General features: G+C 36.9%; 1 protein-coding gene and 1 long non-coding RNA gene across 3 annotated transcripts; both read left to right on the top strand.

Annotated features, from left to right (window-relative positions):
* LOC131167802 (probable inactive purple acid phosphatase 16) lies at nt 1-27,127 on the top strand. Of its 2 annotated transcripts, none has more exons than XM_058126710.1 (5): nt 1-406; nt 24,657-24,881; nt 25,483-25,756; nt 26,110-26,278; nt 26,741-27,127. In XM_058126710.1, exons 1-5 carry the CDS (start codon nt 112-114, stop codon nt 26,951-26,953), a joined length of 1,176 nt encoding a protein of 391 aa, XP_057982693.1. In that variant the 5' UTR covers nt 1-111; the 3' UTR covers nt 26,954-27,127. The 2 variants fall into 2 exon arrangements, with proteins under 2 accessions (XP_057982693.1, XP_057982694.1); XM_058126711.1 differs by having other exon boundaries at nt 24-406; nt 26,745-27,127.
* LOC131167803 (uncharacterized) lies at nt 1,494-20,089 on the top strand. The gene is made up of 3 exons (XR_009140156.1): nt 1,494-2,350; nt 17,306-17,649; nt 17,935-20,089. It is a non-coding gene; the product is annotated as an uncharacterized LOC131167803 (long non-coding RNA).
* Nucleotides 27,128-27,629: the final 502 nt, after the last annotated feature.

A 27,629-nucleotide genomic window follows, 5' to 3' on the forward strand; every position in this document is an offset into this window, starting at 1 on the left:
ACTTCACTCCGTATCCTGTCCACATGCGCCAACAAACCATAGCCACCTGCACTACCAGGCTACTACTCTGCTCTCACTGCCATGCTCTGCTGTGCTCCCCGACGATGAAAGATGGGAACGCCGACGCCTCCAAGCCATTGGACGATCTTTCACTTCATCTCTCTCTCCCTTCTATTCCATGCCCAATTCATTTTGTCCGTCGGGTGTGGTAATGTGCTGGATCAGGTCACCGTCGCTCGAAGAGCGGCGCCGGCAAACAACCTCCGGGTGCCGGCAGGTTCGTCGTTCAAGATCGCGCTCTTCGCAGACCTGCATTTCGGGGAGGACGCGTGGACGGATTGGGGTCCTCTGCAAGACCGAAACTCTATCAGAGTCATGTCCACCATACTCGACCAAGAAACCCCAGGTACGTTCCTCAGTTAAGCTATCCCATTAACCTTCTTCGATTGATTTTCGTACTTCTAAATTTAAGCTGTTCTTTATTTATTTTTTTTCCTTCAAGAATTTCAAAAACCCTAGGCTATGATCATAGTTTTCTCAGTATTACTTGCCTCTACACCTTATTTACTTTCACTGAACTGACAAGATCTCTCAGTGCCAGAGGTCTGTTTGCTGTTTCAGTAACTACTAACAGAGGAAGGTCTTGGTGGTTTGCTATCCATTAATTATTATATCAAGCTTGGTTGATTGCAATTGTTGATTTCTTTTTCATTCTTACTTTCGATAAGAAGAGGGAAAGATGGAAGGTCCTTTCTTTATAAATACGTTTGCCCCTTTTTCATCCCGAGCCCTTGGATTTCACATATTATAAGAGAAAGACTTGCAAGGACCATTTATTTGTGTAGGATTTGAACTAATCAATTACAAAATGCCACTTTAGCATTTGGGCCCAAGAGATGTGCATCCAAAATGTGGGTTCCGCATCACTTCAATATGTCTAAACATTAAAATAACTTGGTTGATTCCAAATCCGACATGGAGGAATCATTCCTTGTAAAGCTATTGATGCTTGTGTGCGCACATGCTGTTGTTCGTGCCTCTTGGTTTTAGGTACGCATCAATAGCATGTTTAATGGGTGCACAAAAATTAAAGGAGAGTCATGAATGTTTATTTATAATCATGTGTGGTTATGTAGTCGTGGGTAGGATTTATGTTTACTGAATTATCCATAAAATGAAAATTTATTTTCAATAAAAATTTGTAAAAATAGGAGATTTCTTTGGAACATAATGGGAAAAAAATAGATTGAAAATAGTCATGCCTTCCTTTAATTAATGGTGTATGTGCATGTATGAAATACATTTAAATTTTAATATTTGATAATTAATATATAATATTTACTGGGAAAAATATGTTTCCCTATTAGACTCAAAAGCAAAGAGATACTTTATGATTTTATTACTTTACTAACACTAAATATCCTTGTGTATTTCAAAATTATATAAAATCACAATCTCATTAATTTTTTTATTGTCAAAATGAGCTAGAAACAGCAAAATATCCACACAACCAATTAATCTAATTAGGATAGTAATTAATTTGATTAGTATTCATACAAAGTTTGAGGCTTACTCCCTCTTGAGCTGCAAGCATGTCAAATATCTGGTTATGACACTACTAATGACGGGTGAATTTGCGAATAGTGAGGCAACAATGAAGCACCATTGATGGAATTTTTAAATTTGATTTATTGTTTTTTGTGGATATTTTGCTTTTTTCAGCACCTCTTGCTAACAAAAAAAAAATCGTAATTAATATTTTGCATAGTTTTGGAAGTGCAAGGGAGGTAAATGATCATAATGAAACAACAAGATACCACCTTACTTTCGAGTCAAACCACAAATGGTTTTACTGCCGAAACCTTAACAGGGTTGGTGATGTGAGCCAAAGAAGACCTCGTTGTTGTTTTTGATTTTTTCTGTTTGTTTTTATCTCTACCATGTTAATTGTTTACAATTTTATGCACGTCTCTATTATTTCTTATCATTTTAAGTGTTTTAACGAATTCAAAGAGAAAGCTAGTGCTCACTGCTCAAGTGGCGGTCGCTAAGGATACTCTGGAGGTGAGGTGATCTTTACTTATTATTCAATTGAGAGGCAATAGTTAAATATTTACAAAGCAAATAATCAATATTGAACTCCACACATCATCAATGGCAAATCAATGAATTTTAATTGTACTTATTTGCTTATATCTGAGTCATTTATTCCTTTTAGGTAAAATGTGAAACCAAATCAGCGAGGAGGCACTCCTTGGGGAGCTTTAGTGATGACTAGGAAAACTTCTAAAGCGAGGGCATTCCCATTCATTTGATGAGGTGGTGGAGTGAACCAATATGTGAATACTTGGTAAACACATAATCAATATTATGTTTATAGGAAATGTACTTGAGTCGATAACCAGCAAATCAATTTTAAAGGGATAGGTTTGCAAGTTAGTTGGTACCATCATGAAACATGTAGTTGAATCAATACTTTCCTCAATTGTAATTGTAGTCTCAAACTTAGACTTTGATAATGTTGAGATTTTTGGTAAAATGATGGACCTAACACAACGATAGAACTCTCCCTCTATTTATAATACATATCAAATATTTTATAATGACCAAAATACCCTTACTAACTCTCTCTTTTTAACATAACACAACACTAACACACTAATGATACTAAATGACTAAAATAACCATTAACACTCCCCCTTGGAGCATAGATGTCATAATTGTCATTTGCTCCTAGCTTACAAATAAATTTAACACAAACACTCCACAAAGCTTTGGTAAATAAATCAGCAAGCGACATATCAAACTTCACATAAGTGGTGGTGATGAACTTCTACACAAGTTTCTCCCAAGCAAAGTGCTAAACTGCTAATAAAGTTTGCTCATGGAAGACCGGGTTGGAGAAAATATGATAAGCAACTTGATTATGACATATCAACCCCATAGATTGAGAATGTGGAAACCCAATTCTCCCAACATGTTTTTTAACCAAACAAGCTCATATGTTGTGTGAGTCATGCCTTTATACTTTGAGTTAGCACTCGGCCTAACCACTACAATTTATTTCTTACTCTTCTAGGAAACCAAGTTGCTGCTAACTTGGTGATCTGACTCAATTTGCATAAGTGTATCCCTAAATATAAGTGTGACTTTGAACTTGATAAAGGAGACCTCTCCAAGGCGCACCTATGAGATATCTTAAGACGCGTATTATTGCACTGCGATGGCTTGTCCCTGGAGAATCCAAAAATTGACTCACAACATTTTTTTCAAAAAATATGTCTGGCTGAGTAACTGTGAGAAAATTCAACTTTCCAACAAGTCTTTAGTATCATCTTGGATTATGCACCAAATCACCCATACCTGACACTAACTTGCTATTTGGATCCACGGATGTATCAACTGGTTTGGATCCCAACAGCCCCGTTTCATTCAAAAGATCAAGAATGTACTTCCTTTGTGACGAAACAGTTCCCATACGAGATCTGGATACTTCTATACCCAAGAAGTGTTTCAATGGTCCCAAATCTTTAGCTTGAAACTTAGTCTATAGAAAATGCTTTAAGCTTTTTAAATACCTTTGATCATCATCACCGGTAATTACAATATCACCCATATACACGATAAGAAGGATCCTACCTGATGTAGTATGACGATAAAACATGGAGTGATCCCTTGCAAACCATTGAAGGCCAAACTCAAGTACTACGACACTAAATTGACCAAATCATGCTATGAGATATTGTTTCAAATCATATAATGCCTTTGTAGTAATCCGACCCAAAAAAAAAAGAAAAAGGAAAAAAGATATTTTGGAGAAGATATTTTGAGATATTTATATATAAATATCTTGGAGGAGATATTTATTTAGATTACTTAAGGGCTAAGTAAAGATTTATTCTATAAATTCTCTTATCCTCTCTCATTCTCTCATTCTCTCATTCTCTCTCTCTCACAAGGATTTATTCTATAAATTCTCTTATTCTCTTTCATTCTCTCTCTCTCTCTCTCTCTCTAAGATCCTTCGCCGTTCGTCATCCGTTTCCAAAAACGGAGGGTACTGCGTGGATCAGAAGAGAAAACTCTACACTTTTAGTGGATCGGATCGTCGTTTCGGAGAGTTTCGGGTTTTCCCAAGAATCGAGGTAGGAATCTGATCCTAATTTTGATTGGATATTTGGATAGCAGTAGAAAACATAGTAAGGTTATGTTCTGTGGTTTTAGGTTTTCGGGATCTTGAGTTGTCGTTTTGGACCGTTTTCGTACGAAGTTTCATTTTGAATATAAGGTAAGGGGAACTTGATTACAACAGCTATTTTGGAAAACTAAACCGCTAAAAAACTAGTTTATGTTATTATGTATGATTTAAATGCTTATTTGTGAAATTCTACCGCGTAGAAATGCCGATTTGACGATTTTACGGTTTTTGGTAAAAACGAGGATTTCGACGTATGATCTCCAAATTTTACAAACATCGTTATTTGTGTTTATACTATAGTAGGAGAGGCTCGATTCCTTTATTTATTTAGTTAAACTATGTATATTGAATTTCTATCATTTAGCGGGTTTTTGTATTAAACTTGTGTGATATATGTTGAAATGAAAATGAATGTATTTTCTATACTACTGATATAGAATATGGGAATGAAATTTCAATTTGTTATACTGACAATGTGATAAACAGAGGCTGGTGATACACCGAGCCGCATCAGTAAACAAAGAGGGGTAAACTGAGTGGAAAGACGCCGGTTTGAACCCGCTGGAATTATTTCTATACTATTGATATAGATTATGGGAGATAAAATCATATTTGTATAAATTGAATTTATGATACACGGAACCACAGCTTGAGAGTCCCGGGAGGGTTGAAAAATACTTTCTTTGCAGAGTTGAAATAAACTACTGTTATATGATACGGCACGATATCGTAGCTAGATGTACACGTGCAACCACACGTACTAAACGATGTGGGTACCAAGATGGTCGGCTAGCAGGGTGAAACCATTGGCTGATATTGGGCCAATGGAGGCAGTCGGATCGTATGTAGGTACTCGACAGTGTCTGCACGAACAGGGCATTGGACGAGTACCAGTGCACAACCCGAGCCACGGGGTAAAACTGGTTATAGGGATATTTTGCTGTTGGTCATCTGATAAATCATTAAATGGTCGAAAGACAGATGTGGGAATTTTGTAATATGAATAATGATATACCTGATGCATTACTGTATTGAAAATATTTGATTTATATTCCAGATGTTGAATGAAAATATGCATGTATGCAGTCACACACTGTTGTAACTCCTTCTTCCTTACTGAGAGGTGTCTCACCCTATCTTACAACCTTTGTTTTCAGGTCCATCCGTGCGTCGGTCCTAGTAGATAAAAGGACTAGGGAGGTTATTTTGGTTAGCTTACGTAAGCATCTAAATTTTTGTACTAAACTTGATGAAAGTCCTTTTTGGAGGGTTGTAATATGACGATTACTCTAAGTCCGAATGTATGTAAATTATGGATGTATTAGTGAACTCTGGTATAAGGCTAGTAGTAATCCCAATGGATGTTTATGTTTTTCCGCGACATTTACATCATGATTATGTATGTTTTACACCCGTATGTCCCTGTTTAGGGCGGGTTGTTTCCATATCTTGAACAGGTATAGGTATTTGATGTATGTGAGTGACACCTGAGTCCGTGTAAAGGGCCGGGTCGTTACAGCCTTCTTGAGCCAACATACTAAGCCTGACTCCGTTGAGCAACCAACCCAAAAGGTTACTCTATATAGACCTCCTCCTCAAGATCACCATTTAAGAAGGTATTCTTCATATCTAATTGATGCAGAGGCCAGTGAGAAGTGGTCGCCAAGGAGATGTACTAATATAAGTTTGGAAATCGGGGAAAAGGTGTTGGATTGATCCAAACCATACACTTGAGTATACTCCTAAGAAACAAGATGTGCATTCAGATGAGCCATAGAACCATTAGGATTGACTTTCATAATAGGATATACCCAATGACAACCAACCACAAATTTGTTTGGAGGAAAAGATACAAATTACCAAGTATCATCATCTTGTAAAGCATTCATATCTTCAATCATTGCACCCTTCTAGTCAAAGTGAGGTAAGGCTTTAAAACAGATTTAAGAAGAACAACAAATGATAGAGTAGTAACAAAACAGTAATAGGAGGGTGGTTGAAGCTTCAGAGGAAGAAGGAGTTTACAACCCTTTTTCTTTAGACAGTCAAGGGTTTTTTATTGATGATCTCCACAAGTAGAGTGAGATAAGAGATAATGATTGGTGCAAAGGAATGGAGAGTCATTACTTAGGGATCCCATCTTTTGGAAAAGTTGGTGAGTTTTTCTTTTGGGACGAGGTGAGTCCAAATAGGCTCCTAAGCCCGGGAATTCCCTCAAACCATAACACCTTTATTGATAATTTGGAGTCCTCAGCGAACCAATTACCATCCACAATTTGAACTCTTGTGATTTGAGTAATGAACTTTTGGAGGACACGCAAGATAGACTTGTTGTAGTTGAGAGTAATCCACTCATTTTGTTGGTATCCTAGAATAACTCGTCCTCTTTGCATTAGGGATCCGTTGGAGGAGGATTATGCTTTTTCTTTGGACCTTTTAGAGGATGAGACAGATAACCTAGATGCCTAAGTTCTCCGAAATAAGTTGTACCTAGCTTTGGTTAATTCAAGGGGGAAAAGAATCGGGCTTAGGAAGGGGGATTGGGGGATAGAAATAAGGTTAAGAAACTGAGGAGGGAGTTGGGGAGGCTGGCATCTTTCATTAAGTATGATAAGGGTGGAATTCTAGCCAAGGTCTTTTTGCATACAAAATGAAGCTCCTTTTATTGGAATGGTAGAGCTCTAGGTAGTAGGGGTAAAAGAAAAGTGGTTAAGGATCTCATTTATAATTTCAGTTATAACATCTTGTTACTTTAGGAAACCAAGTTGAAGAATGTGGATCCTCTTCGAGATTGCTGCCCTGGATAGGTTGGATGAGTGTGGTCTCCTTGAGGAAGTGGGTAGGTGTAGGATGCTCAAGCTTAGAAATGAGTTAGACATCCTTCTTAAGAGAGAAGTTGGTCCACAAGGTTGTAATCAGAGAAGGAGAAAAAGATATATCAAGGAGTTGATTTTGGACTTAGGTTAGGTGGTGTTGTGGTGAGGGTCAAAGGCCATATTGGTGTTTGGGCCACCAACTTCCACAAGACCCTTTTGTGAGGAAATTCCAAATAGGCGAATGGTGGAAGGCTTTGAATGGAGCCCCATTTTGGAGAATTCCGCTTGTGGTTGGAAAGATTGTTTGAGGTTGAGGAAATTAGAAAAACAATTTTTGACATGCGCAGAGATAAGGCTGTAGGTCTAGATGGTTTTTCAATATTTTTCTTTCAAGAAAATTGGGGCGTGTTGGAAGCGGATATCCTTAAATTTTTTGAAGAGTTTCATCATAATGATATGGTTAACAGTAGTGCTAATTCCACTTGATCACCTTACCCCTAAGAATGAGAGAGCGAGAAGAGTTGGGGACTTTAGACCGATTAGCCTTGTCGCAAGCCTTTATAAAATCTTGTCTAAACTAATAGATTGAGAGTTGTCTTAGGGGGAACTATCATCTTGGCCCAATTCGCTTTTATTCATGATAGACATATCTTAGATGTGGTGTTGGTGGCCAATGAAGTGGTAGATATGAAGAGGAGGGGAAGAAAGGGTATTCTTTTTAAAGCAGACTTTGAGAAAGTCTGTGATAGGATCAAGTGGGGCTTTTTACAAAAGGTGATGAGTAAGAAAGGTTTTGGGGATCTATGGAGAAAGTGGATTAAGGGTTGTCTCACTTTGTCCCATATGTTTGTCATTGTTAATGGTCTTCCAAGAGATTGGTTCAAAGCCTATAGCGGTCTTAGACAAGGGGATCCTTCATCTCCTTTCCTATTTACCTTAGCTGTTGATACCCTTAGGTTACCTTTGCATTGCGGAATGCCTATTCACAGGAATACATTAATTCAGTTGGTTAGTTACAATTAGTTATACAAGAAATTATGTTGTTACTATAAAGCAAATAACAATGTGAAACATTTATGAGTCCATGATAAGGAATCGACAAGGAATAACTATTCCCAAATTTCATCGTGGGGATGTCTATTCCTTTCTTATTACATGTTGAATGAAATAATTAGGAATATATAAGGAATAACTATTCCCTTGATCCCTATAATTTAAACTATACTCCATCTTATTCCAATGGATAGCTATTCCGCTGAACCAAACATGCCGTTAGTTGGTTGTTTTTCCATGCTCATACTAGGGGAGTGATTAGGGGCCGGTTTGTGGGGAGAGAGGAAGTGGAGGTTTCACACCTTTAGCTTGCTGATGATGATATCTTGCTTTTCCTTGAGGATTGTCGTTAAGTTCAAGAAAGCTATCTTGTTGCTCAAAATTTTTGAGAATATCTCGGGTCTTTAGATTAACTTGTTTAGGAGTCACTGAATTGGTATTAGCATGGATGAGAGGACTCTTCAAAATTTCAAATTGAGTGCAGGTTGTGATTCCATTTTGTGGCCCTTGAATTATCTCAGCCTCCCCCTTGGAGGTAGCTCTTAACTTTGAAAACTTTTGGGATCAGTCTTGAATAAGGTGGCTAGGAGATTGGAGGGATGAAAGAGGGGCTTACTTTCCCTTGGAATTCATGCTACTCTAATTAGTGCTTCTCTTTTGATCATCTCAATTTATTATCTCTTTTTGTTCAGAGTGGCCAAAATTCTTAGAGAGGTTAATGCATGATTTCCTTTGGTCAAGGTTTGGGGAGGGTAGGTGCGACCATCTTGTTAGCTGGGACTTGGTTAGGAAACCTAAGTATGAGGGAGGTTTGGGCATTGGGAATGTGGTATCCAAGAACACCTCTTTTATAGGTAAATGGATTTGGAGATTCCCTTTGGAAATTGAGTCCTTTTGGCATAAGGTGTTAAAGAGTAAGTATGAGATAAAATGGAATGGTGGGACATGAGGAGCAGTGGCATTATGCATGTCCTTGGAAATTTGTCTCTCAAGTAGTCAGTCAGTTCTTTCTTCTCATTCGATTCAAGGTGGGTGCTGGCAATAAAATCTGCTTCTAGAAAGATGTGTGGGTGGGGGAGGTTTTGTTGGAACAGAAGGTTCCTCATCTTTTTAAGCTCTCTCCTTTTCATAATGCTCTAATAAATTCCGTTATTTCTTCTAAGAGGGGTTGCTCTTCTTGGAATTTATACTCCTTTAGGAATCTCAACGAAATAGAGGTTGATGAACTCACTACCTTATTTCCTTGTTGGACCAACACATTCCTTCTAATAGTGAGGGTGAGAGAGTGTGGGAGGGGGACTCTTCAAGTATATTTACTTCTAAATCTTCTCTTCTACCTACTGAAAACCCATACCCCAAATCCTTTTCCTTGGTATCATAGTATTTGGAGGGTTAAGGTGCCGGGGAAGATTTGGATTTTTGTCTACACCGTGATCTTGGAAAGGATTAATATTCATGATCTGCTACAGTGGAGAAAACCCATATGTGCATTGCAATGTGGCATGGCAGCTTTGGAATGGCCTGTTCTCTATGGCTGGGGAAGAGTGGGTGGCTCCAGGAATGGTGAGGGACTTGATTCATGTTAACTTTTGGGGCTTTGGAAAGAATAGGAATGGTAGAGCTCTATGGGTTGCAGCCGTTTTTCTATCCTTTGGACTTTGTGGATACAAGGAAATGCAATAATTTTTAGAAGTTGATCAACCTCCTCATGACTTTTGTGGGATAGAGTGACTTTCCTTGTTTCTTTGTGGGTGCACTCTCTTGGGTTTCTTAGGGGTCTTCCACTATTTGATCTTGTTAGAGACTGGATGGCAGCGCTTTTGTAATGTCCTTTTGTTTGTATTGTATTTTGCTGTTCTGCTGGTTCTTTCTTTGTTGTTTATAGTTTTTTTTTATAGCGCTTTTTTAGCTGGTTGGAGAGGATTCCCCGTCCTCATATTTTTACTCCTTTTTCTCCACTTTTTGTTAATTATCTTCTTCTTCTATCAAAAAAAAAAAAAAGAAAAAAAAAAGAAGCCATAGCAAACAAAGTTGGAGATGGGATGTTGTGTGCATGTGCATTTAACTTTCTGGACAGCAATGGGAGGATCAACATTGTGGGAAATAGGATCATCAAACAAGAAAACCAAAAGCGTGGTAGTGGAAGCTAGAGGGACTCTCTTCCTTGGAGCTGCCATCGTGAATACCCCTGCAAATTAGGACAGTTGAGGCGATGAGGAGTCAAACTACATGGAGACATGTGGATGATTGGGTAAGGAGAACAAACTAGAATCTAGAATATTATGCAGAGGAAGAGAGTCATTGAGATTAGAAGCACTCAGGGACTGAGAGTATTATGGCGTAGACTCAAGGAATGTAACATCGCTAGAAACAAAAAAGAAGCAATGCAAAGTAGGACTATAACAATAATATCCCTTTTGAGTGCATAGGTAGCCTAGAAGGACACATTTTATAGCATGAGGATCCAACTTATTCACCGTGGGAGTTATCTGATGAATAAAGGACATTCACTTGCATATACGAGGAGGTAGAGAGAATAAAGGTGAATTAGGAAAGAGAACGAAGTATGGAATTTTACCACTAAGAGCAGAGGCCAACATTTTGTTGATAAGATAGAAAGCAATGAGCATAACATCACTCCAAAACACTTTAGGTGTATGCATTTGATAAAGTAAGTGCGAGAGATTTCAAGATATGCCTACTTTTCTTCTTTGCAACCCCATTTTGTTGAGGAGTGTGGGCATAGGATGATTGATGAACAATATCAAACTGAGTCATATAAGTGGTGAACTGAGTACCAAAATACTCTTTAGCATTATCACTTTGAAGTATTCGAACCGAAAAACCAAATTGAGTCTTTATTTCAGAAAAGTGGGCACAAAGTATATGAAATAACTCGTAACGATCTTTTATTAAATATAGCCAAGTCATCCTTGAATAATCATCCACAACGGTTATATAATATAAAAGACCCAACTTGGGCATAACTTGACTAGGACCCCAAACATCATCATGGACTAACATGAAAGGGCTTGCTACTCGTTTATTGACTTGGGAAGCAAAAGGGGCATATAGAAATCCCGAGTATCTTGAAGTATTTTAGGGAAGTATATATGTAGAGGATTGTATATTATTAAGAGAGATTCTTTTAGGAGATTGTTTCCATATTTAGTTTTTTCCGATTGTATTATAAATACTGTATATTGGTTTGTACGAAATTATTCAAGAAATACAGAAATTTCATTATATTTTCATGGTATCAGAGTTAGGGTTTCTAAACCTTAGTTAGCAATGGTAGACGACGCCGTCAACAGCACAGCTTCGTCATTTGATCGATTGCTTGACGTCTGCTCTCTATCTCAACCAAAAACCGCAGTTGGTGGCGGTGGCGGCGACAAGCTCGACGTAGACGACATCTTCTGAACTGGCAACGCCGGCACAGATCGGGCACACTGCCAACGTCGTCGTGGGATGCCACAGGCGGAGAAATCTAGCATTCTGGCCGCATTGCCCGATGATGACCAGGATGGGATTCTCAGAGGCTGTCCGATCTTGTGTCGCAAAGCTTCAATTTCCTTATCGTCGTCGCTGTCGTCATCGTCATCATCATTAAGGATGATTCTTTCCACGCCAAAACCCTCTCCAAGCAAGCACGAGAGAGTGAGCCCTAAATTGTTGCAATCGATGCCTTCTCGAAAGTTCCATCAGTTGGCTCCAATGAAGGTGCCAGTGCTGTCGAACGAAAAGCTTCTGATTCAGCAGTTGAAGCACCATGAGCCAAAAAACCCTGGAACATCCACGACAAAACTCGACCATTCAAACGTTGATAAGCCAGGTTCGCCTCGAGTTGCAGCCATCATCTGGTGGCAGATGCAATTGTCACCCTCAAGTCACAATCGCAGAGTCGCTGTCCTCTCACAATCGCAACCCCTAGAAGACCACCATTGTTGCTACAATCGCAGTGGTCATTTGGGATACTCAACAATTAGGGATGCTAATCGCCTTCTTCACTCTATCGGGAGGCCGAATCCGGTGTCAAACACTAAACCTAACCTCTTTCACGACGACGACGCCCTCCAGGTCTGAATTGCTGGATCACCATTTGGGGGAAAAGCACTTCTAGGGCCCGAGGTAATTTTTCCGCACGACGGGCTAATCGAGGTATTGGCTTCTTCCACACGTATTCCTTCTGGTTCGTTAGCTCATCGAGGTAATTTTTTGACAGCCTTAAATACCATCTCTTATTCCAAATCACCATAAAATAATTGATTCTGGTGCTTCTGATCATATTACCAATCCCTATCATCTATTCTCATCCTATTCACCCTGTGCGGGAAATTTGAAAGTTAAAATTGCAGATGGATCATTATCATGTGTTGTAGGCAAAGGGAATATTCGAATCTCTGATTCTGTAACTCTAGAATCTGTCCTACACATCCCTAGACTGTCTTGCAATTTGTTATCCATTAGCCAGTTGACAAAAGATTCCAATTGTTCTGTTAAATTCATTTTCTCTCACTGTATTTTCTAGGACCTATCATCGGGAAAGATGATTGGCAGTGCTAAGGAGTGCGAGAGACTCTACTACTTTGAGAAGGCGAATATTAGTAAATAATGTCAAAATGCTATTTGTGATTTTGCATCTGTTTCTAGGGATAGTGAAATTTTGTTATGGCATTCTAGGATGGGTTATCCAAATTTTCAATATTTAAGATGTTTATTTCCTTCCATTTGTTCAAATAAAACGTCTTCTGATTTTCAGTGTGAGATTTGTGAATTTGCAAAACACCAACATAATTCCTTTCCAAAGTCCACATACAAACCATCTAGCCCGTTTACTATGATTCACAGTGATTTATGGGGGCCCTCGCGCTTTTTTAATCGCTCTTATACGAAATGGTTTGTTACTTTAATTGATGATCATACTCGTATTTGTTGGGTTTACTTGTTGAAAGATAAAACTGAAGTTCGCTCTATTTTCGTCAGTTTCCACTCCATAATTCAAACACAATTCCAAACTCACATTTAAATTTTACGTACTGATAATGGTACAGAATATTTCAATGATATCTTAGGACATTATCTTCAAGAAAATGGAATTGTTCATCAAAGATCCTGTGTGGATATCCCTTAACAAAATGGGGTTGCTGAATGTAAAAGTAGGCATATTCTTGAGGTAGCTCGGGCATTGATGTTCACTACAAATGAAAAATATTTTTGGGGCGATGCCATTTTAACAGCTACACATCTCATTAATTGAATGCCAAGTCGGGTTCTTTCTTTTGCCACTCCTCTCCAAAAATTCTAGGAATGTTTTCCTAACTCTCGGCTCCACTCCAATCTCTCTCTGAAAATCTTTGGATGTACTGCATTTATTCATGTTCATGCTCACAATCGGGATAGATTGGAACCTCATGCCATTAAGTGCATTTTTATTGGTTACTCTCCTACTCAGAAAGGCAACAAATGTTATGATCCTGTCACAAAAAAATTGTTTGTTAGCCTTGATGTCACGTTATTTGAAACCACTCCTCATTTCCAAAAACCCTCTCTTTAGGGGGAGAAGTGGAGTGAAGATTGGTTCTTTGATTTTTTTGTTGATGAATCTGTGCCATCTATTGAGTCTGCCATTGCATCATTTCCTAACCTGTCATGTGCAAAAGATTACTTAAACTCAAGGGGAGACGTAGCAAAAAAAAAATAATAAAGAAATACTTGTTTACTCAAGAAGAAAGCCAAAAACAAAGAATAGGGAGAATCTCATACTTGAGGCATCAAGAGAGTTGGAATCGGTGATAGCTTCGAGCAACCATGAGTCCACGCCCAATCCCGATCAGGTATTAGATGGCCATGAGCTTCCTTCTGATAAATCTGCACCTGATGACATCAATTTACCCATTGCAGTCAGAAAACAAACTAGGTTATGTACTCTATATCCTTGGTCAAAATACATGTCTTATAAAACTCTGTCTACAAGGTATCGTGCTTTTACCTCTAACCTTGACAGGATAAAAATTCCAAAGAATATCTAGGAAGCCCTAGAGACTCTTGAATGGAGGGAAGCGGTCATGGAGGAAATGTGGGTCTTGGAAAAAAATGGAAGTTGGGATGTTATGAGTTTGCCGAGAGGAAAGAAGCTAGTAGGCTGCAAATGGGTCTTCACAGTGAAATATAGAGCTGATGGGACAGTTGAACGGTATAAAGCCTGACTTGTTGCAAAAGGGTTTACATAGACCTATGGCATTGACTACACAGAGACATTTGCACCAGTGGAAAAATTGAATACAGTTCGGGTCCTCCTATCCTTGGAAGCTAACTTAGATTGGCCATTACAACAACTCGACATTAAGAATGCATTTCTAAATGGCGAGTTAGAACTTAGAAGAAGTCTATATGACGATACCACCACGTTTCAGTAAGAAAGGTGAGAAAACAGAGTATGTAAACTCAAGAAGCTCCTGTATGGACTTGAGCAATCTCCCAGAGCATGGTTCGACAGATTTGCGAAGGTGATAAAGAACCAAGGATATCGACAAGGGCAATTAGATCAAATTATGTTCTTCCAATAGTCTGAAAGTGGTAAGAAAACAATTCTGATAGTGTATGTTGATGATATAATCCTAACTGGAGATGATACAAAGGAGATGGAAAGATTGAAGAAAGTCCTAGCTGCTGAGTTTGAAGTTAAAGACTTGGGACAAATGCGGTATTTTTTGGGAATGGAAGTTGCTAGATAAAAAAAGGGTATCAGCGTCTCTTAGCGAAAGTATATCCTTGATCTCCTATCTGAAACTGGCATGCTTGGATGCAAACCTAGTGAAACCCAGATGGAAGCAGTAAAGAGGGTTGAAGACTACGGAATACCAGTTGAAAAGGAGAGGTATCAGAAATTGGTTGGTAAACTAATCTATCACATAACAAACCCGAAATTGCATTTGCGGTAAGTGTGGTAAGCCAACACATGCATTCACCGAAAAAGACTCACCTAGATGCTGTGTACACGATCCTTAGGTACCTTAAGGGCTCTCTGGGCAAAGGATTCTTCTTCAAGAAATGTGAAAGCAAGGAAGTAGAAATTAGATGCGGATTGGGCAGGATCAACGGAAGATAGAAGGTCTACCACCGGATATGGTACCTTTGTATGGGGAAATTTGGTAACTTGGAGGAGCAAAAAATAGAATGTAGTGGCTTGAAGTAGTGCCGAAGCTGAATTCAAGGAAGTTGCACAAGGGATATGTGAAGGACTGTGGTTACGGAAACTCTTGGAAGAATTACAGATCTCGGTGAAATTCCCTATCAAACTCTATTGTCACAACAAAGCAGCCATCAGTATCTCTCTCAATCCAGTTCAACATGACAGGACTAAGCATGTAGAAGTAGACCGATATTTTATCAAAGGAAAGGTTGAAGAAGGAACCATCTGTATGACTTATGTACCTACTAAGGAACAAACTGCAGACATCTTTACCAAAGGGTTAGCCCGACAGAGTTTTGATGATTTCATCTGCAAGTTGGATATGATCAATATCTATGACCCAACTTAAGGGGGAGTGTAGAAATCTCGAGTATCTTGAAGTATTTTAGGGAAGTATATATGTAGAGGATTGTATATTATTGAGGGAGATTCTTTTAGGAGATTGTTTCCATATTAAGTTTTTTCCGATTGTATTATAAATACTGTATTGGTTTGTACGAAATTATTCTAGAAATACAGAAATTTCATTATGTTTTCAGGGCACAATGATGCTTTCCCATTTGACAAGACTCACAATCAAGACTAGACACATAACTCAAATCAAGAACTAGATGTTTCCAACGAAGGATGACTAAGGCAACAATGAATTTGGAGAGGTGTGGTAGCAGTAGTACTGGTAATAGAAGGAGATTGTGGCTTAAAGTGATAAAGTTCACTAGCTTCACGCCCTTTTCCAATCGTTTTCCTTGTCTTCAAATCCAGATGACCACAGAATTAGGGAAGAATGTTACTAAACAATTCACGGATTTGGTGATCTTACTAACTGACATAAGATTGAAAGGAAACTTGGGGATATACAAAACCAAAGGAAGAGAAATAGAGGAAGTGGGATTTGTAGTCCTAATTCCCTTAACTACAACGGTAGATCCATCAGCAAGAATAACACGAAGTAATTTTTCAGGATGCTAGAGAGTAAAGAAGAAAGTAGGTATACTTATGATATGATCAGTGGCAGCGGAGTCAATAACCCACGGACTAGGACGAGAAGTACTGGATGACAAGCAAGCTGTGTGGTTACCTGTTTGGGCAAGGGATGCAAGGGGAAAAGAAGCTTTTTGTGATGCTTGATACTGCTGGAACTTGGAATACCTTCCTTTAACATAGATATAGTATGTCACTCCCCACTTGGCCCCAAAAGTGTGGGGTCGGTGGTCGCTGCATTGGCAACATGTGAAGGTTTATTGTGGAGATGCCAACATTGCTCAAGTATGACCACCTCATCCATAATGAGTGCACTTGCAAGTAGTTTCTCTATGTCGTCCATCTTTTCCACCACGACCGCTCGAACCACCTTGATAACTTAAGTAGTTGTTTGGTTGTAGGGGTGAGCAAAATTTGGTGAAAACCAAATTACCCAAATTAACCGATCCAGTTTGGTCGGTTCAGTTTGGTTAAAAAATAGTTTAGTTCGGTTTAGTTTTAATTTTAGGGGAAATTTGGTTTTCGGTTCAGTTTGGGGTAATTTTAAAATCGGTTAATCGAATTAACCGAGTTATATAATAATATACATATTTATTTATTTATTTATAATTTATAACTCTAATTGGGCAGGGGATTTTAGGGTTCCAAGACTCTCCAGCCTTGACCTCAAGCGCTGCTGGACATGGACCAGTCGCTGCCCTAGTCTGCAGTCGCTGGACCTAGACCGGTTGCAGTCCGCACTCCGGCAACTCCGCAGTCTGCAGTCCGCAGTCACTCTGCAGTTTGCATATATAAACATATATAATATATATATATACATATATACATATATATATATATATATATATAACTAATATATATAATATATATAAAACTAATTCATAATTTTTTTATTTTTATGATACGTTCTTAATTGAATTAAATCCTAATGGGTATGGATTGACATAGAACAGTTATTGGACTGATTTTTATTTGTATTTGGTTGATGTATTTGTTTGAGATGAATTCAAAATTATTCAAATTGTGTAATCATCAATTAATGACATTGGAGTCACTCCGTAGCCTCCGGCCATCATCTAGTCGATTTGCCCTTGCCAACTGGACTAGTCGCCGTCGCAGTCTGCAGTCGCCGCTGAACCTGGACCAGTCGCAGTCCGCACTCCGGAGACTGCACAGCCTCCGGCCCTCATCTAATCGATTCGTCCTTGCCGACTGGACTAGTAGCCACCGCAGTCTGCAGTCGCCACTGGACCTGGATCAGTAGCAGTCTGCACTCTGGCTATTCCGCAGTCTGTAGTATACTGAAGCTGGATTTCGAATTTAACATGTTACAGATTCAGCGTCATCCCTTTGATCTGATTTTGCAGTTTTTCAAACAATTCCAGCCTGTTTTAGGCTTCAATTGGGTATAAGTTTTCAAACTTCCTTACAAATCTCCTGTGGAATAGTGTTATTACATTAATTGATTTCAAGCACATTTTACATACATTAATTGGTTTAGTTAAATTCGGTTAATTTGTTCGGTTCGGTCGGTTAATAGTTGGTAAACAAGACTAATTCAGTCAGTTCGGTTCTGGAAAATTATTAACTGAAAAAATTCGGTTAATTTGGTTAATTGACCAAATCGCTCGAACCAGTCGAATGCTCACCCCTACTTGGTAAAAACTAAATCCACCCTATGTTTTGCAAAGGTTGTCCTCTGAGAACCAGATGCAAGAGCATGAGAATTTGTGTTGGAGAAAGCACGAAGGACACGAGGATAAACATCAGCAAATGATGGAAACTCTACACTAGCAGGTATCTGGGACTAGACCACCTCAAACTCAGGTTTGTAACCCGCTAGAACCTAAAGAACTGTCATCTACTCTCTTTTCTTCTGCATCTCATGAATATTGGCAATTATACGTCGCACAGTGTTAAGCTCCTCATGAATACACATCATCACTCCAAAATACTCTATAAGACTCCTATTCTTATCTCCTTGTTGTAACTGAAAGTACTCCAGTGATAAATTATAATATGCGTAATGTTACTAAAAATCTCTTGGATGCATGCACATCTGTGCATTTTGGGGTTCCATCGAGTTCTATAATAGTGAAATAACCAAAGCATCATCCTGAATGCACACTTTTGTTGTTCTCATTAGAAGGTCCAGATTGGAACAAGTGGTTAAATTTTCCTAGTCCTGTTAAATAAATGCTAGCAGCCTTGGACCACTAAATGTTATTCTTTCCATCCAACTTTTTAGTTGTATAATATGTGGAAGCGAGGAAGGAAACATGTTTTTGGGATTCATAGACTTCATCCAAACACTCACTAACTAGAACAATGTCAAACAAGAGGAACAATCAAACTAACGGGAACAACCATGAACAAGGTGAACCACCGAAACAACCACAGACAAGTTACCAACAAACTGATATAACACTGCCACAACCTCACAAAATCAACTTAGGAGCACTACCACTACTCCAAGAGACTTACAAATGGCCTTTACTAACACCGAACAACGACTAACAGGTTGCCCAGTGTATGGTTGAAAAAGATTGGATCTTCGAACAAAACACATGCCCGACAATGTGATATTATGGTTTCTGGAAGGAATTAGAACATGCTAAGAGGAAAAAATCGGAAAATGTGGTAGGAAACTGTCTCACGCTCCAACATTTGAGGTTAGGACTATCAACAATCATCTGACACGTGGGGGTGTGTGGGATGGTTTCCAATGACAAGATTTTATAGGGCTATAGTTCGGAGGGTTCTGTTTTCGGTTGTGGTTGGTTTTGGGAGATATTGAAGTGTTGTGGTGGTTCTGAGAAGGGTAGCAACATGAGGACATTTTCTAGCGACACTTGAATTTCATTTGGTGGTAGGGTTTAGGTTGGATCTTGCTCTAATATCATATTGAGATTTTTGGTAAAATGAAAGACCTAACACAATGGTAGGTATTCTCTCTCTTTATTTATAATACATATCGAATACATTCTAATTACCATAATACACTTATGAACTCTCAGTTAGTAACATAACACTAACACACTAGTGATACTAAATGACTACAATAACCATTAACAAATAATATTTCTTTTATTTAGGCTACATTTTTTTACCTTTATTGAAATAGATACGATAATTAAGGACCAGTCACAATTAAAGTAGAAAAAGATTATAATTGACTCGGTCATTTTACAAATCTAAAATCCTTTAGTTCGAAATCAAGGGATGTTGCGATATGAAATAAAAGGAACGTAAATTTGTGATCGATTTACTAAAAATATTATCTTTAATTCATTAGCACATTTATTTCACATGGAATTCCATGCATGTCATGCACATGCATATGTGTGTGTATGAGTGCGCATGTGCCAATTATATGCGTGTACTTATGTCTGCACATGAATGCAAGTCGTGATAGAGCTAGAAAATTGTTGGAGGAATGCCAAGGCGAGTCACCATATAGATACATCGTTATTTATAGGCTCAAACACAATTTTTTAGAGAGAGAAAAGTAAAAACATGCCCAGATAAATAGCATGGACACATTTACACAAAATAAGTTGTGCTTACGCATTAGATAAAGGAGAAAATATGCCATAAACTCTGCTGTTGATTCAAATGCTGCCTGATACTTTTAAAAGTAATATGTAAATCCCTTGAACTGTGTTTCTGGTTATAAAAAAACTCTTCAATAAAAAATTGGCTGTTGAATTGAAAGAATTGAGGTCATGTGTATTATACATGAACATTTGTGTGTTTTTATTTTTTTGAAAAAAATTATTTTATATCTAGTAAACAAAATAAAGGGTGAATATCTTCATTTTTTTTTTTATTTATAAAGATGCATAACATGATGTATGAGAACTTCAAATGCTTGCAAGCTAAATATGACAAAAATATTATTTAACATATTAAAAGTTATTATGATCAAACTTGGTTCATTATAAATATGTTGATTCCTTTTTCATTCTTCCTTTAGATAAACAGAGGAAAGATAGAATTTTCTTGTTTTATAAATGTGTTTTGATATATAAGATTCTATTACAGTGTTTGTATCACATCTAAACCACCCCCATTTTGTGCATATTGTAATTTCTTGGGTTTGTGAATCCATTTGTGATGATTTTATTTTTGTTTCTTTTTTTGTTTATATCATCTCTAAAATGTCCCATTTCATGCATATCGTAATTGCTTGGGTTGTTGAATTTATTTGTGATGATTTGCTTTTTGATTCCTTTAACATATAATGTAGTGCATAGTTGATGCATCCCAAATTAATAGTCATGGTTTTAACTGTTTGAATCTTTGCTAGTTTGTTCATTTATTAGCTCATAGTACTTTTCTCATTATCAAAAATGCACACCAATTACCTGCCTAGTGAAAGTGAAAAGGGAATTTCAAGTTATCAAAATTTGCTAGTATTATCAATTTCTTGAGTATCAAGTTTATTCTTCTCTCTAATATTCCTGCTTACATAGTTGACATTTCATATATTTTATCTTATTTTCACTTATCCTAAAACCTCTAGACCCCAAGCTATTCTCCATAGTTCTAACTTAGTTTCTACTCCACTCCTACTTTTATTAACCAAAGCAATATCATTTGTAGACAACATACACCATGGGATCTTGTTTGGGATATTTCTAGCGAGTTCATCAATTACTAAAGCAAAAAGATAAGGACTCATAATAGAACCTTGATGTACACTTATTGTGATTAAAATTCTCTAGACTCTCCTCCTGTTCTGCTAATGCTAGTTATTACTCTATCATACATATCCTTAATGATGTTAGTATACCTATTGCATATTCCTTTCTTTTCTAAAACCCACCATAGAACTTCAGTAGGTACTTTATCGTAAGCCTTCCCTAGGTATTTTATCACAGACTTTCTCTAGGTTAATAAAAACCATATGCAAGTCCCGCTCCTTTCCTCCAAACTTTCCCATTAATCTTCTTAAAAGATAAATAACTTCTATTGTTGATCTTGCAAGCATAGAACCAAATTGGTTCTCTAAGACCCTCGTTCGTAATCTTATTCTTTGTTTTTCATTACACTTTCTGATAGTTTCATCGTATGACTCATAAGTTTAATTCTGCAATAGTTAAGAATTTTGAATATCACCTTTGTTTTTTTTATATAAGTACTAACATGCTTTTTCTCCATTCCTCCGGCCTCTTTTTTTTTTGGTTTTTATAATACTGTTGAAAATATTAGTTAACCATATACTTCCATATCCCTTGGACATTTCCAAACTTCAATTGGAATGTCATCCTGTCCTATAGATTTCACGCTTTCATTCTTTTAAAGCCATTTTAATTTTAGTGACTCAAATTTTATGAATAAATCTCATTTTTAATATTTTCCGCATTTGTCACTTCTAAGTTTAAGCTTTTAATTTGGTTTTCATTTAGCAAGGCATACCAGGGACTGAGAAAATATTTATAGGAGGAGATTTGAATGGACACGTTGGAAGAGATAATAAAAATTATGAGATGATACATAGAGGATATGGATATGGAGACAAAAATGAGTCAGGGGAGATGATCTTAGACTTTGTTATGTCATATGTTTTAGTATAATGAATACTTGCTTTAAGAAGAGAAAAGAACACTTAATAACCTTTAAAAGTGGACAAAAGAGAAGTCAATTAGATTTTTTTTTAGCTAGGAGGGTAGATCGTTTATCATGCAAGGATTGTAAAGTTATTCCAGGTGAAAGCCTAACCACACGACATAGTGTCTTAGTGCTAGATATATGTATTAAAAAATGGAAGAAAAAGGATAAAATAAACCAGTGTAGGAGAACTAGATGGTGGAACCTAAAAGGAGAAAATATAATAAAATTTAAAGATAAAATGATCAAAGATAGGAATTGGACAATTTGGACCTTAGAGGATGGGATAGATACAAATACTCTTTGGAATAGATTAGTTAGTTCTATTAAAAAGATAGCAAAAGAGATTTTAGGTGAATCAAGGGGAAGATTCTTGAATAGCAAAGAAAGTTGGTGATGGGATAAAGATGTACAAAAAATCATAAAGACAAAAAGAATTTGGTATAAAACGTGGCAAAAATGTAGAAATAGAGATAGCTTTGAAAAATATAAGGAGGCAAGAAAAGATACAAAAATGACCGTTAGTGAAACTAAATATAGATCATTTAATAGTTTGTATGATAGATTAGGTACAAAAGAAGGGGAAAGAGATATATTTAAACTTGCTAAAGCTAGAGAAAGGAAGAGCAAGGACTTATGAAATGTAAAATGCATAAAAAGTGAGGATGATATTGTCTTGGTTAAGGACGAAGATATTAAAGAAAGATGGCGAAGTTACTTTAGTAAGTTGTTTAACGAAAACCAAATAGAAGGCTTAAACTTAGAGTTGTCAAATGAGGAAAAGACTAAAAATATAAGATTTATTCGCAAAATTAGAGTTAAGGAAATTAAGTTTGCACTAAAAAAGATGAAAAATGGGAAAGCTATGGGACCAGATAACATCCCAATTGAAGTTTGGAAATGCTTGGGTGATAATGGAATTATATGTTTAACTAATTTATTTAATACAAGAAAATGCCAGATGAATGGAGGAAAAACACTTTAATACCTATATATAAAAATAAAGGAGATATTTAAAATTGTAATAACTATCGTGGAATTAAACTTATGAGTCATACGATGAAACTATGGGAAAGAGTTGTTGAACAAAGATTAAGGTTAGAAACGAAGATCTTAGAAAATCAATTTGGTTTTATGCCTGAGAGATCTATCACAGAAGCTATATATCTTTTAAGAAGATTAATGGAAAAGTTTAGGGAAAAGAAGAGGGACTTGCATATGATATTTATTGACCTTAAGAAAGCATATGATGGGATACCTAGGGAAGTTCTATGGTGGGTTTTAGAAAAAAAGGGTATATGTTGTAGGTATACCGATGTCATTAAGGATATGTACGATGGAATAATGACTAGTGTAAGGACTATAGATGGAGAAACTAGAGAATTTCCAATTACCATAGGTGTACATCAAGGATCTGCTTTGAGTCCTTATCTTTTTGCTTTAGTGATGGACCAATTGACTAAGAGTATTCAAAAGGAGGTTCCATGGTGTATGTTGTTTGCAGATGATATTGTATTAATTGACGAAACTAGGGATGGAATAGAGGTTGAGTTAGAATTATGGAGAGAAACTTTGGAATCTAGAGACTTTAGGATAAGCAAAAATAAAACAGAATATATGAAATGTAATTTTAGTAATGATAGGAGGAATATTGGAGACAAAGTTAAACTTGATGATGAAGAAATAAATAGCACTTGTAGATTTTGATACCTTGGATCTATTATGCAAGCTGAAGGAGAAATTGAAGATGATGTAATGCATAGAGTTAAAGAAGGTTGGGTAAAATGGAGAAGTGCTTCAAGTGTGCTATGTGATTGTAGAATACCCTTAAAATTGAAAGGGACGTTTTATAGGACAGCTATAAGACCACCTATGCTATATGGATCAGAATGTTGGGCGACGAAGAAACATAATATCCAAGAGTAAAAGTTGCTGAGATGAGGATGCTTAGATGGATGAGTGGTATAACATTGAAATATAAATTAAGGAATGAACACCTATGCTATATGGATCAGAATGTTGGGCGACGAAGAAACATAATATCCAAAAAGTAAAAGTTGCCGAGATGAGGATGCTTAGATGGATGAGTGGTATAACATTGAAAGATAAATTAAGGAATGAACATATTGGTGGTAAGTTAGGTGTAACTCCTATAGAAGATAAAATAAGGGAGGGACGACTTAGATGGTATGGACACTTGCAACGTAGGCCTTATAGTACACCTGTGAGGAAGAGTGACTTAGTTACTGTGGGGGGCAGTAGAAGGGGTAGGGGTAGACCTAAAATAACTTGGGAGGAGATAGTGAGTAAGGATTTAATATCCTTGAATCTATCAAAAGAAATGGTCCATGATTGCATAAGTTGGCGAAAAGTGATTCATATAGCCGACCCCACTTAGTGGGACTAAGGCTTGGTTTTTTTGTTGTATACATTTTGCATTACTTCAATTTTTTCACTTTAGTGTCTTCCATAAAAAGGAAACACAAAAATCCTTATCTGCAAATGTTTCATGGCCTTCTAGAGTGAAATTGTGGCTGAGTGTACCTTTATTTGTCTATCAACTAAACCCTGGATTACTTTTGATTGGCCAGGCATTGTTAACATTCTGGCTGGTAAATGGCTTGGCACTTTCAACTCTTATAGCCTGGCCTAACCAGACAACTTGCCAGTTGCCATCCCTGCTCAAATGGATGTCTAACACAGGAAAAATCATGTGAATAATTATAATGGGAATCGAGTTTTTTGTGGAGTGAAAATGAAAGTTGTTTGCTAATAATCTGTTGTTGTATATTTTGAGCAGATTTTGTTATTTATCTTGGAGATGTGATCACGGCTAACAATATTCCCATTCAAAATGCAAGCTTGTACTGGGATCAGGCAATCTCTCCTGCAAGAGCTAGGGGCATACCATGGGCTAGTGTGTTTGGAAACCATGATGATGCACCTTTTGAGTGGCCAATGGAGTGGTTTTCAGCTACTGGAATTCCTCAACTTCGTTGCCCTGTGCCAAATTCGTCATATTCAGGTGAATATAAATTCTGAAATTAGGAAAAAATTGAACTTATTGCTCATCAATTATTTTTTTAAAAATGATGATAGAATGTCATGGCTTCTCTGCATCAGGTTGGCAGTACTCTGCACAAATATGATTACTATCTTATGGGTTTTGTTTTTGTATGCTATCTCTCAATTGTCATACCCTGATTCTGAATTCCACATAAGTTGTGGAGGGAAGATTTGTGTGTTTTATAAATTTTAGCAAACCTGCTACCAAGCAATTTGGCTTCAACTTTTTGGGCTAATAGGCTTAGCCTACAAACAGTGATAGGCTCTGATATTCTTAAGGCTTAGCCTACAAACAGTGATAGGCTCTGATACTCTCAAATTTATGGACCAGGGAGTAGCACTGCATTTTTTTTCTTGTTTTGATTGTTTCTAATTTAACTACCACTTGATCTGTTTTGATCAATTTTGTTCCTGATAATGTGGGTTCGATCAATGCTTATTAGCCCACACAGTTCTAAATGTTGTTTTTTTCCTCATTAGGATGAAGAAATTGTGTTTTTTATATGGACTCCTTATATATGTAAATATATAAAACTATTTTTATACCATTTGGTTGTCAGGGGAAGAAGAGTGCAGGTTCAGAGGTACACAGCGCGTGGAGCTGATGAAAAATGAGATTGATCAAAATGTATTATCATACTCCAGAAATGGACCTAATGATCTTTGGCCAAGTATATCCAACTATGTTCTTCAAGTTTCATTAGACCCTTCACAGTCCCCTGTGACATTCATGTACTTTCTGGATTCTGGTGGAGGGTCTTATCCTGAAGTTATATCAAATGCTCAAGCAAAGTGGTTTCAATACACATCCCAAGAGATCAACCCTGATTTGAGGTACTAAAAGTGGAAGACCAACCCTTCTCTTAAACTCATATTGCTCCACTTCATTACAAAATTGCGTGGAACACAGTGTGAAGGTCATAATGATTTTCTATTCTTTTGGGGGCTATTTTTCTTTTGTATATTCAGTACCAAGAAAAGAAAGAACATGAAGTATGATTTCTTGCATTTTCTGTTGTTTTCTTGAGAAAATTTAAAATATAGCTATACTGATATTGAGTGGCTATACATGACCCTTTCTTGGTGGGCGGATGGGCGCATTGAGAAAAATGATGAAATTTCCAAATACCTTTCTCTTTTATTTCGCATCTTTTCTCATCAAGTAAACAGAAAATGTTGTCCAACAGGGTCCCTGAGATAATTTTCTGGCATATACCAAGTAAAGTTTATAAGAAGGTGGCTCCAAAGTTTGGAATACATAAGCCTTGTGTGGGTTCGATTAACAAGGAGAGAGTTGCTGCTCAAGAAGCTGAAATGGGTATCATGAAGCTTCTTCTAGAGCGGCCTTCTGTGAAGGTAACAACAAGAATATACATATTCAAGTACATTTTTTATATCTTTTTGTGTATTTTAAAACTTAGATGAAGGCATACAAAAATTCAGTTTGGCTGGGTTAAGAGGCCATCTAAATGTGCAAGCCAGCGTTTATTGAAACATCTGGCTAGGGTTCTCAGATGGTACTTGGAGGGGGAAGATGAAGCTTACAACCAACCACCAGTTGCAGCTATAGAACTGTCCTAGGTCTGGTGTCTTTAAACTTGCAATGAAAATGTTTTAAGCTGTTAAAAAAATGTGGTTCAAAATGACTTTAATTAATTAATTATGACAATGACTTAATTGTTCTTGGCAATGGAAATCTTTTAAGCAGCGCTGTTAGTGGGCATTTCTTGCATCTTAAGCTTGCTTTCTTTTATACAAGTTGGGTCCTGCTGAGTTATATTTTATATATATATATATATATATATTACTTTGTGGCAGGCAGTGTTTGTAGGTCACAACCATGGATTGGATTGGTGCTGCCCTCACAAGAAGCTGTGGCTATGCTTTGCCAGGCATACTGGGTATGGAGGCTATGGAAACTGGCCCAGAGGAGCTAGAATTATAGAGATAACTGAAGGGCCCTTCTCTCTCAGGTCATGGATAAGGATGGAGGACGGTCTCTTGCACAGCCAAGTAGATTTGAATTCTTAGGGGTCAGCTGCTTTTTCTGTGTACCATCAAGGGAAAGGAAAATTTATAAAAAAGAAAAATATGAAATATGTACTTGTATTATTTAATACCTTTAGTTGGCAAGGTTTAAGCATAAGAAAATTTTTATGAAGTTATGATTTAATGTGCAATGAAGAAATCTTTTTCTTAGCCAAAGGCCAAGGAATGTTGATGTTTGTTGGTGATTTGCTTTGAAGGTTCTAATTGGACGAAGGAAATTAATCTGAGGAAAGGAAAGGAAAAGAAAATATATAGAAGAAGAAAAAAATATTTTCATTTTATTTTCTCTACATCAAACACTATTTAAAATAAAATTTCATTCTGGAGTAGTTTTAAATTAAGAAATAAAAGTTAACGATGTTAAAATCAAACTTTATTTATCGATGCTGTATATTTATTTTCTTTTTTTCACTTTTTGTTTCAACTAAATATAAAAAAATTAATTTTTTTCTCTTTCTAATGTTTTACAATTTCTAAATTGGGCCTAAAAAATATTCAAAACGAGAACAATGTTTGTCTAACCCATTTAAATTGAGTCTCTTCATTTTATAATTGCGCCCATTTTTTTGAAAATTAATTTTGCAATAGAAGATTTCAACCGTAAACTGACTAGTGTTTGGCGCGAAAGAAAAGAATAGAATTAAACTTTATAATTTAA

This window comes from Malania oleifera, chromosome 11 (genome assembly GCF_029873635.1).
Source record: "Malania oleifera isolate guangnan ecotype guangnan chromosome 11, ASM2987363v1, whole genome shotgun sequence".
Classification (NCBI taxonomy): Eukaryota; Viridiplantae; Streptophyta; class Magnoliopsida; order Santalales; family Ximeniaceae; genus Malania; species Malania oleifera.